Source organism: Brachionichthys hirsutus, chromosome 15 (assembly GCF_040956055.1).
Source record: "Brachionichthys hirsutus isolate HB-005 chromosome 15, CSIRO-AGI_Bhir_v1, whole genome shotgun sequence".
NCBI lineage: Eukaryota > Metazoa > Chordata > Actinopteri > Lophiiformes > Brachionichthyidae > Brachionichthys > Brachionichthys hirsutus.
Genome location: NC_090911.1, coordinates 5,247,392 through 5,265,152, shown reverse-complemented (window position 1 = coordinate 5,265,152; position 17,761 = coordinate 5,247,392). Strand labels below are relative to the sequence as shown.

Genomic DNA, 17,761 nt, shown 5'->3' with positions numbered 1-17,761 from the left:
GTCTTGAATGGGTGATTTTTCTCCTGCTACTCTTAGTGTTGTCAGAAGAGGGCGCTATATGTGCGCCATTACGCCATCCTGTCCATGCTGTAGTCGTCAGTATGTGTTTAGTGCGTCTCAGTGTGCTGCAGAGGGCGCCCGTCACACTGAGCTGTATGCACCAGAGTACTACACCTCAGTCTTAAAAGTACGGAGCCTCTTAGAGAACAGAGAGTTATTAAAAAAAAATGAAGAGGAGAAATAATTAAATTAAATCCTGAGAAACTTTCACAGCATTGCAATTTAGTTTCTGGGATTTGTTTTTTTTCCCCCTCCTCTAATTTTTTTTTCATCCTCATGTTCCGTAAGGGGCTCCGTATAAAAGTATAACATTAACTTTAATTTAAATTCCACTGGTACACTGTCAACTACATGGGTCACAGAAATGTTGCCTGAAGTTGTAGCAAACAATAATAAAGATCAACTATCACTATCTAATCACAACAATAGAAAGAAAAAGAATCTCACTTGTGTCACTGGTGTTATTGATGAGACTAAAACAGTGAACTGTTTTATGCTTAATAAAAAAGAATGAACAAATGCTGATGCCCTTTATCTACTAGTCTATATATGAAAACAAATCATCTTCTTTACACGTCTTACTTGTCTGTAAGATGTTTACACCAGATTGGGGTCATCAGGTTTCTATGAATCAAAAACACATTTTATTAAGTGCTGTAATTTCACCTTTATCAGCACATGCTACCTCATCATCCTGGGAAGACTTTGATACATGCCTGAGAAGAAGAACAACATATTTTAATCTCACAATACAAAACAATTGAAAAAACATATAGGTGGTTTTAGATTCTTTAGCCTCCCTGCCCTTCACTCCCAAAACACAAGTCAGAATTTTCGCCTTCCACCCGAAAGACAAAACACCGAGACACAAACAGAGCAACGTAGTGTCTGCTGTCCAGTGCGGTGAAGCGGCCGGTACTTTGGGGGAGACCAAACAACTGCTCCACAAGCATATGGCTCAACACAGGAGAGAAGCCTCCTCAGGACAAGACTCAGCAGTCCACCTGCACCTGAAAGACACAGGGCACTCCTTTGAGGACAGTAATGTCCAGGTTTTAGCCAGGGAAGACAGGTGGTTTGTCAAACTGGAGAAACCATCCCTAGATTTCAAAACCTGCTTAATTGTAGACTGTGGAGTGTGATACATGTGTAGTGAGCATACATGAAATTAAGACTCCACAAAAGTAGCAGACATGTATCACATTAAACATCCTGGAAATTGTGAGGCACCAGTGCTACTGGTTTAGGATTAGTGAAGACCTCAGCTGCCCTTTGCTCCGGATCAGTTGTAATGCTGTACGACCTCCATATGGTGATGCTAGGACAGTTCCAGCGGAGAGAACTGGGAGACTGGGCACAAAGCAGAACAAGCAATTGCCCTTTAGAATACCAGTATACTGTAAAAACTGCATTCTAAGTAAATGTTGACCACAGTTAAAATAAGGTCCTAATCTGGATGAGTGGAGGTAACGCCAGCTCCTAACCATTATGCCAGAACAAAAGATTAAAAGGTGAAGCACCTGAATACTCAAAATATTCATTTTTTCCATGAACTGAACCAGACTTAAAGCAGTATAGTACTATGATGAAAGTATGTTTGTAAGTTATAAGCAAATTGAGTAGCATCCGTGTATCCATCAATGATGCCCTTCAGTTACAGTAAAGCTTCTTGTTGCTGGATGTGGTTTATGTGACATTATTTGACAGAGATTTAGAGATGCATGAATTTATGGGGCACATTTATAGACAGAATAGGGGTAAGCGTTTACCCTGATGCCTGCTGTTCTGCTCCAATCATTAACAATCATCCATTCACAGGGAGAACATTCAAACTCCTCGCAGAATTTCGGCTTCGAACCCGTGACCTCCTTGCTGTGAGGTAACAGCGCCTACCACTGCGCCACCATGTCGCCCTCCATTGATTTATGGTCAAACGTATTCCTTTTACTTAAATAGACATGTGAGATGTGTTTAAATTATTGAAATGATAAATGATAATCATGACTTTTTAAATGTAAAAATGACGAATGCACAACAATATCATATCGCGATGCAGAACATTTGTGGCTGGACTCGATGTGAGCGTTTTCCTTCACATTTCAGGTTAAGCTGATCACATGACCTGTCCATCAGCTTTTTACCCTCCCTTTCCACCGTCTACCTGTCAACCCCTGCTGCTAACCATCCCCCTTTCCCCCAGTAAGCTGACACAGCTCATTTGAGCATTAGCTGCTTTATTACTAATAGGATATCAGAGGCTTATATTGTCATCTGATAAAACTAAGGCGCTTGAAAGCTATGCTGCACCCTCTTAACCAATTTGCACTCAATTAGGATAATGGGGAAACAAGCAAAGAGGGACAGCTTTAATATATTGATGTGATAAAATGATTATCAATTTCCCTTGTCTGGGATTGTATTAGAACTCCTTGGAAGTCTCATAGAAATATTAGGTATTAATGAAGACAGACAAACAACAAAGGCCATGAGAACTATTCAAATTAGATCTAACAATGCATTGAGCCTGTGTGTGTGTATAAATGTTTATATGTGTGTTATATGTGTATATATGTATATATGCATATATACAGTACTGTATATACGTATGCATATATACTGTGTATAGGGATGTCTTGAAATCCTGATTCAATATAGTATATTTGTCCAGAAAATAATTCATTAAGAATATGTGTACTCTACTTATAATATTATATAGTACTATTAAATGCACATGATGCACAGCAAAACAAGGGAAAAAATGACATTGTTTTCAATTTAATGTTCTGTTGTCACCATATGGTGAACAACTTACGGTACCTCAAGCCACCTTTAAGGTTTACACTTTAACAGAAGTAAACGTTGTCGGTCCCAGGCAAGAGTAATGGGTTGGGTAATGTTGGGTAATGTTCTCTCTGTTACTTGGAAAACAATATGACATCAAGGTAAAAGTATTCAGCCTTGTACTCATAGACAGTATTGACAAGGCAGCCCAGTCTTACCAGATGGTTTTAAACTGCTTTAAATGCTTCAGTTTCTTGGGCACAAATCAATAGTGAAGACAAATAGGTTTCCATCTGCCGGACACCCAGGAGTTGATGTTTCAGTGGACGCAAACCCCATGTTACACTTTAATGCACATCCAAAGGTATTTCAAAATCACTGTCATATCACCTTCTACTAAGTATACGCTTCTAACGATGCTCATCATTCTCAAATGCATACTATGGGAAGGAAAAAACCCAAATGCTGTCAACAGGTTTTGCGTGCAAACTAAAAGAGAGGAGTGAGGGCAGAGGAAATCTCTGGTGAAGTCTTTAGGCTCATTAAGGACAGGATTGATCTCTGCAACACCTACTGGAGCCGCCACAGCTTTAGTTGTGCCAGCTGGCAAAGGGGAATCTCACAGGATGCAGGATAAAACGCTCTTGTTGTCCCTAACTAAATTCTACCGAGGCTGTACAACAAACAGACTTTTCTTATCTGCCAAACAAACTTTTACTAAATAAAAATAATATATATATATAATGATTATTATTTTTTTAGCTACTGAATTACTTGTTTTATTAGAAGACCAACTTGTCTTTAAAAAAATACTTTGGATAAAGAATTTACCGCCTACATAATGAAACTGTTTTTCTAGTAGTCTGCCGTGTGCAACCATTCAAGTTAAAAGTGCATCTCTGTCTTTTCTGCCTTACATTGTCTGTAATGAAGGGATTAGCTAAAACTCTCAGTACGAGCCATTATCTGTCAGACAATAGCTTTTTTGAAAGAAAGTTTTGTCGAGGCTTCATTAGTAATGGCCTCCCTCTGTGGTCTGAATGCAGGGCACATTTGGTGCAATTACTTGACCAGAAAACAACTGTCAGTCATTCTTAAAGGGGAAGTATTCCAATTAATAAACCTCTTAAATCCTTGCTTTTACTACCAGTCCCCTGCAAGCTTTAGTGTCTTGTGTGGTTAAGGAGAGTTTTGCCAGGAGGGAAAGACATTACACAGGACTCCAACGGCTCCCTTGCTCACTTGTATGCAAGGGATTTCAAGGACTTAACTGGGAGTAACAAGTACCTACAGAAGCTAATGTTAGTGTCATTTGTCTACTTATGGACTACAGAGCCACCACGTGCGAAGCGTAACATGTGGCGCAGGCCTGAAATATGGTAAGATAACTTTATGTTCTATAGTAAATTATAGCTACTGACTTAGTGGTTTTCTGTAATACTCATTTTTATTCAGGTAAGAATTGGAAATATTGTCTATGTGCAGATGACTTTATAGTGTCGCAAATATCTACGGGTATATTTTAAAATGAATCAAATTCATACTTTGCATAAAGAATTTGACTTACTTCACTTTTTCTAGAAATTATAAACTAAACATTTGCTGATAAAAACAAATAGCTAAGCTAATTAAGTGATGGACTTTTTTCGGTCTTTATCCAGCAACCTGAGACTGTTTGTAATCAGGAAAATTCATCATATATTACTAACATAATAATAAGTTCCACTTTCCACTTGGAAGTCCACACTCTCTATTTTGAATAATTTATTTAATATCTGAAACAATGGAGTCCTCTTCATAATACATGTCTCACATTAGCCCTGCGATGAACTGGCGTCTCATCCAGAGTGTATCCCGCCTCTTGCCCGTAGCCAGCTGGGATAGGGGTAAGCGGGTAAGCGGCTGAAGACGAGAAGATCTTCATCAAAAAGATGAACGAATGAATTTTCTGCTTGAATTCTTTCATAGAACAATAGCAACAAAAAAAGGAACATTAGTAGGTCATTACATTGATCATGTAGATTAAATGTGACAACACTTATATGCTGTATTTCTTAAGTCTTACTTTTCTTTTCTCTTTTTCTCCAAAGATGTGAGATTGCTCTGCTTTTGCGTCGACAATAGAGGCAGCCTCACAGAAGTAATCCTTGAAGGATTCTGCCTTTCTGCGTCACAGATATTAAATCTGGTCCATTCTACTTGAAGTACAACAACTACTTTGTACAGCAGCTCAGCCTGACTTTCCAGTATTTTTTTTTCCCCCTTCATTTTGCAAAGAAGTGATAAGTTGTCTCCAAAAGCTCGGATGCATTTGTCAATGGATAATATCGGTATAATGGATGATCGTTGCCTGGACAACTACGATATGGCAAAAGGAGCGGGGTCAAGTGGCGGAGGCAGGGTCCACAGTATCGACGTCATTCTTGGATTTACTAAGGATCAAGATCCATTACTCCATTCTGTAGGAGATGATGAAAAAGCACAAAACACAGACACACCACAGCACCCCGACAAACAAGCTCAGGGAGACCCCTATAGCCACCTTGCAGAACTTGGGGACAGCTCCCAAAAATCTTCCTACCATGGTGAGTCTTTAAAAAGAAATTCAGAAGCCCTCTTTTTCCTTTCACTGTTCAACAGGCAGGTATTAGAGTTGGACTTTTTTTTACATGTTGTTGTTGTTGTTGGTTTAAAGCCCTTCCATTATGAAGTTCATTGTGGGCATTACAAGCATAGTACTACATTTATTATTGCTAATTCACGAAAAGGAATATTTACAGCATTACTTTGCCTTTGAAAGGCGAAACACGTGTTAGAAATGTATCAGAAATGTTATTTTACTAAGTGCATCTGCTTAAAGACAGATGTATTACTGACTCTTTGCAGTGTGTGGATATTGACATTTTTTTGCTTGTCTGCATGTTCTAAATTGTATTAAATCTGCACGATGCATGTGCGGCTGTAGCTCAGTTGGTAGAGCGCGTCGTCCAGTGATTAGTAGGTCGGTGGTTTGAATCCCACCTCTGACTGTCCACGTGTCGTTGTGTCCTTGGGCAAGAAACTGAACCCCTTGCTCAGTGTCTTGCTGGTAGCACCTTCCATTGCAGCACTCGCCCACTGGAGTGTGAATGTGAGGCTTTACCATTTTAAACTGAGTGATATATTATACTCATTGAATCTTTAGTGTACATCAAATCTAAATAAATAAATAAAATATCTAATATCTAAATATATTTAATTTATTGTACATTACCGGTACTTATAAAAACCTGAATACATAATAGTGACCATTAGTGGGTCTGGGTTTGAGATAAGAGATTAGATTAGCATGTTGCTAGCTATTGCAGCCAACTGCAAATCAGACGAGGTTAATGAGGGTATTAATTTTTTGATACTCCACATCTCCATTTTTTCTGACACCATAAACATTCTATATATTAGAATTTTAAATCCAATAGGTATCATGTGTTAGACGCCTCCTCACCCAACCTCAAATACTGCATATTTAAGATATCTAACTACATATCCGTAAACAGTGGCTGTGCCTGAACGAGGTTTGCAATCTACTAATCATCACGAGGGCGCTCGTATGCCCTCATAGAAAGACAACAATAATCATTATGATTATAATTCTAATGTTTTGATGCTTTGAAAGGTTTTCAGTATCGGTGGAGGGACACTCTAATTAAGTAAAATACTAAGCATTCGATTTTACTAATCTTCTAGCGCTACCCTTCCAGTAGAGCAAGTTGTTGTTGTTATTGTTTTTACATCAACACACTTGCACACTACTCTGTTTAAAGTTGCCTATAGTTTATGCACATGTAATACACATGTAATATGTGAAAGTCACAGTTTGACAAACAAAAACTGTTGTTTCTGCAAAACAATGAAACTTTCTTTGTTGACAAAAAATGGCCACACTTTTGATGAGATGGTGCAGATGTGGAATAGCTTTTTTTTTTTTAAAGCATTCATTAAATAACACAGAATGACATCATAATATAGTTGGTGTAAAAAGTTATTTTTCTCCTTAATTTTAAATAATCAAAAACTACATTTAACCCAAGGATTTTGCTCCTTGAGATTATAATCTCAATTAAATGATCTGTTGGAGGTAACGATTTTTTACAATTTGGCATGATTAACTAATTAATTTGTCTCATCAGAATCATTTAATCTGGAAGTTACTGTTTACTTGGCTTGTGCAGAACCCAAGTAAAAGTACATTAGAGCCTTTTGTTTTTGAGCAGGAGGGGACTCGCAGCTTTAAGTGGGAGCTTCTTTTACTGTGGGATTACAGCAAGGAAAGACTTCTGTTAAATGTGAATGTCATTTAAATTTGACAAACCCCTGGTGTTTATAAGCCTTCAACTTTAAAAAGGAAATCATTCATTAAGATTATCTATAATCAGGAGAAAATTTGAGATATCACTTTCTTTGGCTGTACTTTCCAAAAAGGAAAAAAAAAGGCAATGAGTATAATACATTTAGCATAATACATATTACTTTTTTAGAAGTAAAATGGAGCGGAACCATGTTAATGCATCTCAAATCATTAGAACAACAAAATTCTTGATGGAATGTCAATTTATAAAAAATGACGTGGATGCTAAAGCCTCACTGTGACATAGCATTTTCTGTATTAAAATGGAAAATTATTTTGTGCAAATATCTGCTGGCCAAGCCATCTTTGGAAAACTTTAAAAATGTTAACTCCAAAAAAATGTATTCAGTTGACGAGTTATTCTTTTGAGTGAGAAGTTTGCTTTTGAATTTTAAATGTGCAGTAATCCAATCTCTTACAAAATAATATCTGTCAGAATAGTAGCTTTGACAATACTAAATATTAAATTATTTCTTGGCTCGATGCAATTTGAACACTTTTCAGTGTAGCACAAATTCTGATTGGTGCTGATGGATTTATGTTTCAGATGCATTTTTCTTGTGCCCCCCTTCATTTCAGAAGCTGACCTTTTTTCTAATGACAAGTGCGAGGCAGAAATAAGCCTTCTACCGCGAGACCTGGCTGTTGCAGAGGGGTCTCCGGAAACCATGAAAGAGGAAGAGCATGCTAAAAAGAAACACAGAAGAAACCGAACGACTTTCACCACCTATCAGCTTCATGAGCTCGAGCGCGCCTTCGAGAAGTCTCACTACCCGGACGTCTACAGCCGGGAGGAGCTGGCGATGAAGGTCAACTTGCCTGAGGTTCGTGTTCAGGTAAGAACTGTGACATGTGGCGGTGTACTATTGGTTACACTCCGCTGTGCTGTCTGAACAGATAAATACACCATCAATTTATGGCTAATCATGATAAAGAATTGGCTTAAGCCTCATTAGGCCTGAAGCGGTGAACAGCTCGTACCACATTCTCTTTTCATCTCCAGGTTTGGTTTCAAAACCGGAGAGCCAAGTGGAGACGTCAAGAAAAAATGGACACTAGTACCATGAAGCTCCATGATTCTTCCATGTTATCCTTCAATCGCCCCCCAATGCCTCCGAGTGTTGGGCCAATGGCTAACCCAATGCCCCTCGATCCCTGGCTTACCTCACCCATATCCAGTGCCACGCCCCTGCAGACCATCCCGGGGTTCATGGGATCACCTCAGGGACTGCAACCAACCTATCAAAGCCACAGCTTCCTCGGCACCCCACCTGGCATGGTCCAAGGTATGCAGTCCATGGGGCCCCCTCCCTACCAATGCCCCGGCGGCTTTAATGATAAATACCCCATGGAGGATGACAGGAGTTCCAGCATCGCAGCACTCAGGATGAAGGCCAAAGAGCACATTCAGTCAATGGATAAAACCTGGCAGCACATATGACCCGTGAAAGTACTGTGGACAGATTGTTTTTGAGCTGCTCATGTAAATGTTTACAACCTTTTTTCTGCTGTTTGTTTCAAGTACCAGGAAAAAGGCTACATGATACCAAAGGGCTTATATGCACCTCTGAAAATGAATGAGTAAAATTCACTTTCTTATATAATTCATTATGGTTGAATTATATTTTTAGCCTCTAATCATTGGAGGTCACTTATCTAGATTTAGACCAAAAAATGTGATCATTGATTTAATGAATAAAAGAAAATCTTCAGTATACAAACCCGTGTCGGCTCGTGTGAGGCAAACCAGAGCAATGCATTCATTTGAAAAGCTTTTTTCTTTCATTTGGAATTTCAGTAAATTCATAGGTTTTCTGTATTAATGGGAAATTGTCCTTTTTGTAGAAATATTTTTATGAAAGATACTGGTCATATCTTTGTGGACTTTATTGCAGTGAAAATATCTTCATGAGTATTAATGAACCCTGTGATGTGTTTTGAGAATGGTGCTGGTATGTAGTTCCTCAGAACTAGCCAATTTTATTATAAATTTGCTGTTTAGCTCCTATTTTCGATCTTCAATTATTTTTTTCTTGACAATTAAATATTTCCCAACATTTTTCTTTCATTCTATTTGTTGCTTTAGTAATAGATGCGTATTTTTTAACAACTTTTTTGGCAACTTAAATTGGGTTTGTAAATAGTAAATGCCTTTATTATCCTTTATCCAAATAATTAAACTGGACTTTTAGAGAGCATTGAGTCTTGATGGGGGTGGTTAGCGGAAGTCACAGAACATAATCTGGCTCAGACTCTAATTTAAACAGACATGCATACCTCTTGACACCTAATTACTTCTTTAAAAGCGATTAACCCCGGCTTTTCAGCCATGGACAGAATGCTCTAAGGTGCCCCTGAAAAACCATTTTCAAAAATTAATTAAGGAATACTCCACCCCTAAATCATACACAATGAAATTATTTCCTAATTTCAAACATGTCACAACAATAAATTCTGTTTTTCTTTATGCAATATCCTAATCCACTGGTGAAAGGCTGTGCCTCATTGTGGTGTTAACAGTATTATGTTAAAGTGGGAGCGTTAATGGGTGTTGTCAGCCGCGCTCACCACTTGGATATATCACAGTCTGATGTATGTGTTTGAGGAGAACTAGAAGGAAATGACATTGATCAGAGAGATAACGGCATGCTGCCAATATTGTGTGTTACAGGTTTCCAAATTAAAAATTCTGGAATCCAGGCAGATTTAAAAATATATATATATATTTCAGTTTTATCAATACCTTTCTAAATGTGTGGGAAAAGAGTGATGGGGCAATTATATTTCCAGGAGAAACCCCTGTGGATAATGAAGCATCTTTTGAAAAATTGCGGTCTTTAGAAATGGCAGAATCCAAACTGACAGTTTGTTTTACGTTTTATTTCAGTATGATCCCTGTTGAAAGCAGTGGTTTGAAAAGCCAAATAAATAAAAACATATTTCTGTAAGACACACAAATATCTGAAAATGTTTGTTTAATTGCCCCCCCCCCCCCATCCTTGTCAATATTAAAAAATGTCTTGTCCTTTCGTGATTTAAGAATGTGACTTTTATTTTCCGTGGGGCAAACCCCAGAGTAAAGTTATACTAGTACTACTGTGATTGTGAAACTTGTTGTTCTTTCTGTTCATGAATTAGTGAACCCCTGACATGACTTTGTGCTGTTAATGAGCGCCGGTTTACAATAGACCATGTAAAATGTGACCGATGAGCCGGCCTGGAAACCTGTTGTGTTTGTCCCGGCCTGTGGACCTTTGCCAGGCCGTTAAACAGATGAAGCTCCACTCCATCAGGCCCAACGAGGGGTGTCAGGAGGCCCCGTCTGTTAGGGTGGAAGGGTTCTAGCTCTAATTGCCCTCCAGTAGTCCATGTGGCTATGCTGCTCCATCTTATTTTTGTATGCAGGTTTGCATATACATGTAGGTCTATTTTGCATGCGTGTTTTGCAATAACCTGAAATCAAGTTTTTAAACATCTTCTGTCACACTGTCAACTTCATTTTGATATGTTAATCAGACACTTAGTGTTTCATGCCCCCCCCCCCCCCCCCCACACACACACACCCATTGTGAAATTGATTAGAACATTTTCAGATTTTAAAAATGGCTTACTTAGGGCTTTAGGCTTCAGAATAAACCCATTGCTGTATATTTTAAACATAATGAAACTCGACCAAAAACAGTTCACATAATTTTTTTATTTTGATTAATTTTTCCGTATATAAAAAATACGGAACAATCAATCAATAATAAATGATAAATGTATAGGCTGGCTATCCTTCAACTAGTGATCATTTTATGTAAATAAATTAGCTTATGCTATATGCTATACCAACTCCAAGTTAACTTTGAGTTAAATGAATTTGAGTTATTTAAAAGCTGTTATCGACCCCCACAATAGCACAGAGGTGACTGCAGCGATACATTTTAATTACTGGTACTGTATTTTAATAATAATTAATCATTATTTTTTTTTAAACAAAAAACAACATGAGATGCTGATGCCTACAAAATTGCAATTCATGCTGTCTGGGTGAAATTTAATTGCCCTAACACCTATTCACTTGATACCATTTGGCTAAAATTAAAGTTTTAAATTCTACCTCTAAAACTCTTCACCCAGTAGATGGCAATCTTGCTTTACATGGGTGGCTGTTTTAAACTGTCATTGCATTACAATGACAGGCATTGTCACACTACTGTTGGTTGCAAAACCAGTACAGCAGTATGTCTGTGTAGGTTCTCAGTCATCCAGGTCATGGTAAATCATGAAGCGCAATACTGTACTACTACTTCAGTACAGTAGTATTGGCATTATGATTTAACTGGGTTAGTTTCAGGCAAACATAACTCTTGTTTTTCAAAATAATGTAAACTTGGAAATATATTTTTTCTTTCCTAAATATTTTTTTACTCTGATCGTTTGTGTGTGTGTGTGAATGATTGCCTGTCTGTGTGTGGCCCTGCGATGAACTGGCGACTTGTCCAGGGTGTACCCCGCCTCTCTCCCGTTGACTGCTGGGATAGGCTCCAGCACCACCCGCGACACGGTTAACGGACAAAGCGTTTCGGAAGATGAATAAATAAATGAATGTTTCTTGTAAGTTTGTTTAGTTTCTGCCTCGTCTAGAGTCAGTCATGTTATAAAATTAAAGCTACTTCCGGAACATATTTTATCTTTAAAGTCTCTGTTTTCAAAGCTGAAAGCTCAACACTGTCATTGTTGTTGTTGTTTTGATTGTTATTAAACTGCATTATCATTCAAACCAAAATGCCACGTGGTGCGTTTATTAACCATTGGGGGTAGAAACGGTAAATATCTGCAGTTAAAGACAACTGTTGTTCGCTTTTGGCATTTCCTTCCATTTCGGAGAGTTGCGACAGATATGCTCGAATTTATTCATGCACTTCCGTCAGTTGTAGCTCTTTTAATTTTGTTGGAATTCTAGTAATATGGTTTTTCTTTTAATTACACTGAATTCGTTATTTGAAATTCTAAGTCGACAATCAAATCAGAAACTAAAATGATCTTTAATGAGAATATTTTGTGTTCTATACTTGTTATGTGGCACCCCCTACTGGAATGTTGATATAAGTGCAACATCTAAATGATTAAAAACGATCACGGATCCTGGATCAGCCTCTAAACACGACATATGGTTCGTGGTGTAATATCATTGGTCCAGACGCGCTATTTTATTGTCCAATGACAGACAGACATCTGTTCGCTGGAGCGACTCTAAAATACTCTCTCCTCGGCCCCTCCTCCTCCACAAGGTTCCGCACATTACCGAGTTCGGACGTGAAATCCGTGAAAAATAGAGCCAGGATGGGGAAAATTCACGTCTTAGGTGTAGTATCGGTAATAATGACCGTGTACTGCGTGCATGCACGTGTGTACTTTCGGGAGGAGTTTTTGGACGGCGGTGAGTAATGTCTTGTAATTGTTTGCATGTTATCTGTTTGCCATACATTTCCTCAGATGGCTACCAGAATTTCACTTAAAAGCCTGTTGACTGCGTTGATATGTTACATTTTAAACCAAGTTTTAGTTCAAATAAATACATAAAATAGAAATCCTAATTTAATGTGTCATTCTAAACTTGCTTATTAGCAAGCTGACTTTAACAAGGCCGCAAAGCCCCTCCTAGTGACATGAAGTTGTAGGTTAAATCCTAAATTGCAGTACAAAATTGAGCTGTTTTTTTATATATAAATACATTTAAAGGTGGACTATCGATTTACTGTGATGGCATGATTATATTACGTATTTGGAAAATAAAAATGAAATCTTAAGAGTCGACAAACGTCACATTCCTTCTCGCTTTCTGTTCAGATGAATGGACGAGTCGCTGGGTGAACTCCAAACACAAATCTGACTACGGAGAGTGGAAACTCACTGCTGGCAACTTCTATGGAGATGCAGAGAAAGACAAAGGTAAACGTTTAACTTTCTGAACCATTTTTGACTCGTGTTGATTTAGAACAAATGTTGGTTGATGTCCAATAGACCAAGATAAGTGCAGCGGTTACACAAATGCTTTCTGTGCCCTGGCATGGTCATGAGTGGCTCTTGAACAGCGCTCCTAGCTGAGACAATTCCTCATTCCAGTCCGAGCTTGATTATCTTGTCAGATGAGGAAATTCATATTTATTTGTCTGGCTGAACATCTCCTTCTGTACTTTTTTCCCCAGGTCTTCAAACAAGTCAGGATGCTCGCTTCTACGCCACCTCGGCTCGTTTTGATTCTTTTAGCAATGAGGGCAAGCCTTTGGTCATTCAGTTCTCAGTCAAGCATGAGCAGAAGATTGACTGTGGCGGCGGCTACGTGAAGATCTTCCCAGCTGACTTGGATCAGACTGCGCTGAATGGGGATTCCTCATACTACATCATGTTCGGTGTGTAGTGACGTTCGCATAATGGGTATTAATCATTACATTTTTTTACAGCAGCGCTTTTAACGACCAAATGAATTTCACACAGGCCCTGACATCTGTGGCTACAGCACCAAGAAGGTCCATGTAATCTTCAATTACAAGGACAAGAATCATCTCATTAAGAAGGAGATCAAGTGCAAGGTACTTTGGACGTTGTTAATGTAGAAACTGGATTTTATTTTTTACCACCCTTGAAAACCAAACGCTATTGCTGGCAACAGGAAAACGGGTAATTGTGTTTCTGATGTCCTTCATTTCCCCGTCGCTGGCGACAGTATTCGGTTTTAATAAAGGCTTAATTATGTAACATGCACTAACTTGTACCTTTTTGTTTAATCCAACTTCCTCTGGTTACTTCTAGGATGATGAGCTGACCCACCTGTATACACTGATTCTGAACCCAGATCAGACTTATGAGGTGAAGATTGACAATGACAAGGTTGAATCGGGCAGCCTGGAGAACGACTGGGACTTCCTGCCTCCCAAGAGTATAAAGGACCCCGAGGCCAAGAAGCCAGAGGACTGGGATGATCAAGCCACGATCGATGATGTTGATGACACAAAGCCTGAGGTGAATACGCTCCCTAGTATACTAAAGTATAGAAGTTAGTCAAACACATCCTTCATTAGGTTTGGCCTTTTTTTCCTCATATGTGCTGACAAAGTGCTGATATTTCCGGGGAAATCGACTGACGAGAACAGAGTTTTTATATTTATGTTCTGATTTCCACAGCAGTTGAAAGCTCTAAAGATGTGTAAATTTATAGTTTTTAATTCTCTTAATTCAGCTTGCATCTTGGATTTGTTTAATTTATTTTTAGGACTGGGACAAACCTGAAAACATTCCAGACCCTGATGCTGATAAGCCGAGTGACTGGGAGGAGGATATGGATGGAGAGTGGGAGCCACCTATGATTCCCAACCCGGAGTACAAGGTAGGTTCAAGTTGGCTCCTCATGCCCAGAGCCCGTACTAATGGTCGCCACACAATTTCTCTGACATCACTGTTTGTATCGCAGGGAGACTGGAAACCAAAGCAGATCAAAAACCCGAACTACAAAGGCGCCTGGGTGCATCCTGAGATTGACAATCCTGAGTACAGCCCTGATTCAAATATCTATAAGTTTGACAAAATTGCTGTTTTAGGTCTTGATCTCTGGCAGGTGAGAGAGGACACGTTTAAGTATTTGCTTTTGCTGCGGTGATGCTCGAGTTGCTGTGTGACATTTTATTGTTCATCGCAGGTGAAATCTGGTTCTATCTTTGACAACTTCCTGATCACTGACGATGTGAAAGAAGCGGAGGACATTGCAATGGAGACATGGGGCGTGACCAAGGTATGCTAGTGCTCGTAGCCTTCTTAAGCCATATTTGGTGCTTGGTGAAGAATATGAAGAAGAATATTGATTGGAATCTGGTTCAATAAATGATGTGAACTTGCAATGCAGGAACCAGAGGGGAAAATGAAACAGGAGCAAGATGACCTGAAACGACAAGAAGAGAAGACTGACAATGAAGCTGAGGAAGAGGATGTTGATGAAGAAGAAGAGGATGTTGATGAAGAGGAAGAAGATGATGTTGGTGGAGAAAAAGACGAGGACGAGGGGGAAGAAGACTCTGAAGACGCAAAGCACAAAGACGAGCTTTGAAGAGCTGTGGCCAGAGATTTCGTCTACCCCCCCCCCCCCCCCCCCCTTTAGAAACGCTGTCCTTTATTTTCCAGGGTTATTGTGGCTGCTGTGCATCCTTTCCCTGAGATTTGGACATGAATCGAATTGGGCAAGGCAAATGTAGTTTATGGTGGCAAGTGGGTGTTACTGGACTTTGTTTCTCTTTCACGTTGGTCATGCTTTTACTCTGTTGGCCCTGAATGGTAGAAGTGATTCTAAGGTGTTCAATTTTCCAAGGCTAAATTCCCCTTTCTTCAAAGCAGAATCAACTGGGCACTGGCATCGATGCAGTTCAATTTTGACTGTCCCTGGAAAGGAAACAGTTTCCTGTTACCCTTGGAAACATGTGTAATACTCATCATGCAATGCATAATTGATTTACTGAGGAAAAAACGGAATACAGACTAATCAAAACTGTGATTCATTTTTAATTTTTTTTCTTCCTTTTTGTTTGTTTGGTTTTTTTTTGCACTGACTTTCCTCCAAGGTGATAGAATGAGTTCTTCAGACACAAATTCATCTTCAGTGTGTGCGATGGAATTGATTTTCTACATTAAAGTTAATTTAATGCGTGGTGATGTAATGGGACTGCAGTTCTATCTTCTGCAAAAACATGCTGTGGCCCTGGAGTGATCAATGGTTTGAAGATTACACAGTTTTAAGTGGGCAGATTGTTATTGACACCAAGGTTTTTATTAAAAGACTAGCCTGATTTCCTGGTCATATCTTCTATTATATATATATATAATAGTTAAATGACAAGTTATGACATGTACAGAATCAAGGCTTCATGTTTTATAGCAGTGGAAAGAAGAAACGGATGAAGCGTGTATGTGAGGAACACTACATCTCTGGGTGAAGACTCAATAAAATAAATAGTTTTGGCCAGAAACCAACCAGTTCTGCTGCTGGAATACGATCCAAATCTGGGATTGTTGCAGGTCAGTGAAATTTAAATAATCGCAGTGCATTGTGTGCATATTCCGTCCCACAAAGTGGTGCAGAGCAGGTAGTGAACTGGGTGACCTTCAGGGCTCTTGAGAGCCAATCAGGATTTCTGTTTCTCAAAGGAAAAATTAAGACATGAAGCTTTGAGAGTACACAGATGTTGTGTGGTTGATGTTTGCCAGAACAAAGTAGAAGTATTGAATAGACACATTACTCATCAGTGAACTGAGAGATGGCTTTATGGAGGGACGAGGGAGCAGAGATTTCTGCCAATTTTAATTCATTTTGAAAAAAAATTAAATATTTTTTTTATATTAAAAGAAACAAAATCCCCCGACACTGACGACACACTCTCAGGCAACCACACACATCAACATGCCCCCACACATTTGAGGAGTGAGGTGCTTTTCAGTAATTATTTATTGCGCTGTGGCTGAGTTGGTTAAAGCACCTGTCTCGTAAACAGGAGATCCTGGGTTTGAATCCCAGCAGCGCCTTTTAGGGCAGCACGGTGGCCTCAAAGCCAGAAGTTGCCGGGTTGAATCCTATCTGTGCGGAGTTTGTGTGTTCTCCTCATGTCCCGCATGGGTTCTCCGGTTTTTACTCAGAAAACAAGAAACTTTATTTAGATGAATTGATTACTATTAATTGTCCGCAATGCTTGAGTGTGTCAGTGGTTTTTTGTCAGGTAGTGAAACGGTCCAACTGTCGGCCAATAAGTATACTTTCAATTGTATCAAAAATAGCGGCTAAAACTTTTAACAGCCCATCTTGAAAGTACTCCATTTGGTTTCCGGGCCCATCACTCCACAGATGGGCCCGGAAACTGTGTGTTGACAGAAAACATTAAAGGTCTGCTTGAAAAGAGTCGCTGTGTCGGGACTGTCTTTTCAGAGTTGCAAAAAGCCTTTGACTGCATCAGCCATCAGATTCTGTTATCTAGACTAACTCAGGATAACATCTCTGATGAAGCACTTTTATGGTTTAAATCTGATCTCTCCCTCAAGAAACAGTGGTTGCAGATGGTGTTAAATCCCCCCGCCTGTTTGGAATATCAGCATGGTGTTCCACAGGGATCTATCGATACTTAGCTGGAGCAAGGACTCATGCCTCTTGATGAACACCAGAAAAACTTATTATGTATTTTTCAAAACGTCAAATGGAAGCAACCAGGTCAGATGTCTTTCTGAATGGAGTAGAACTAGACTTAGTCACATCATTTAAACACCTTGGAGTTGTTCTAGATCCAAAATTAATGTTAAAAAAGTGGCACAAGATGTAAAAATTTAATCTTAAAAATTTCCGATATATTCAAAATAATCTAACACTGATGTACTTTTGCTCCCTGATAATTTCTCACTATGATTATTGATTGACTACATGTTTTTTTGTCTTGCTTCACAACCCTTAAAATAACATAAATTACTCGACTTTCAACACGTGATCAATTTTAAAAAAGCTTGTCTGACACACACAGT

The 17,761-nt window shown here is 39.0% G+C and overlaps 2 protein-coding genes and 1 non-coding gene across 4 annotated transcripts; all 3 read left to right on the top strand.

The window, feature by feature from the left end:
* The first annotated feature begins 5,146 nt into the window (after positions 1-5,146).
* LOC137904827 (retinal homeobox protein Rx2-like) lies at positions 5,147-8,669 on the top strand. Its single transcript, XM_068749032.1, has 3 exons — positions 5,147-5,426; positions 7,808-8,064; positions 8,232-8,669. The coding sequence occupies exons 1-3, from the start codon at positions 5,147-5,149 to the stop codon at positions 8,667-8,669; spliced, it is 975 nt and encodes a 324-aa protein (XP_068605133.1).
* Positions 8,670-12,515: 3,846 nt separating this feature from the next.
* On the top strand, positions 12,516-16,047 carry LOC137904211 (calreticulin-like). 2 transcript variants are annotated; one of them, XM_068748360.1, is made up of 10 exons: positions 12,516-12,653; positions 13,064-13,165; positions 13,423-13,626; positions 13,712-13,806; positions 14,027-14,236; positions 14,487-14,600; positions 14,685-14,828; positions 14,910-15,002; positions 15,114-15,278; positions 15,409-16,047. In XM_068748360.1, exons 1-10 carry the CDS (start codon positions 12,557-12,559, stop codon positions 15,457-15,459), a joined length of 1,275 nt encoding a protein of 424 aa, XP_068604461.1. In that variant the 5' UTR covers positions 12,516-12,556; the 3' UTR covers positions 15,460-16,047. The 2 variants fall into 2 exon arrangements, with proteins under 2 accessions (XP_068604461.1, XP_068604460.1); XM_068748359.1 differs by having other exon boundaries at positions 15,114-16,047.
* A 659-nt stretch (positions 16,048-16,706) lies between these two features.
* Positions 16,707-16,780, top strand: trnat-cgu (transfer RNA threonine (anticodon CGU)). The gene has a single exon. It is a non-coding gene; the product is annotated as a tRNA-Thr (tRNA).
* The last annotated feature ends 981 nt before the right edge of the window (positions 16,781-17,761 follow it).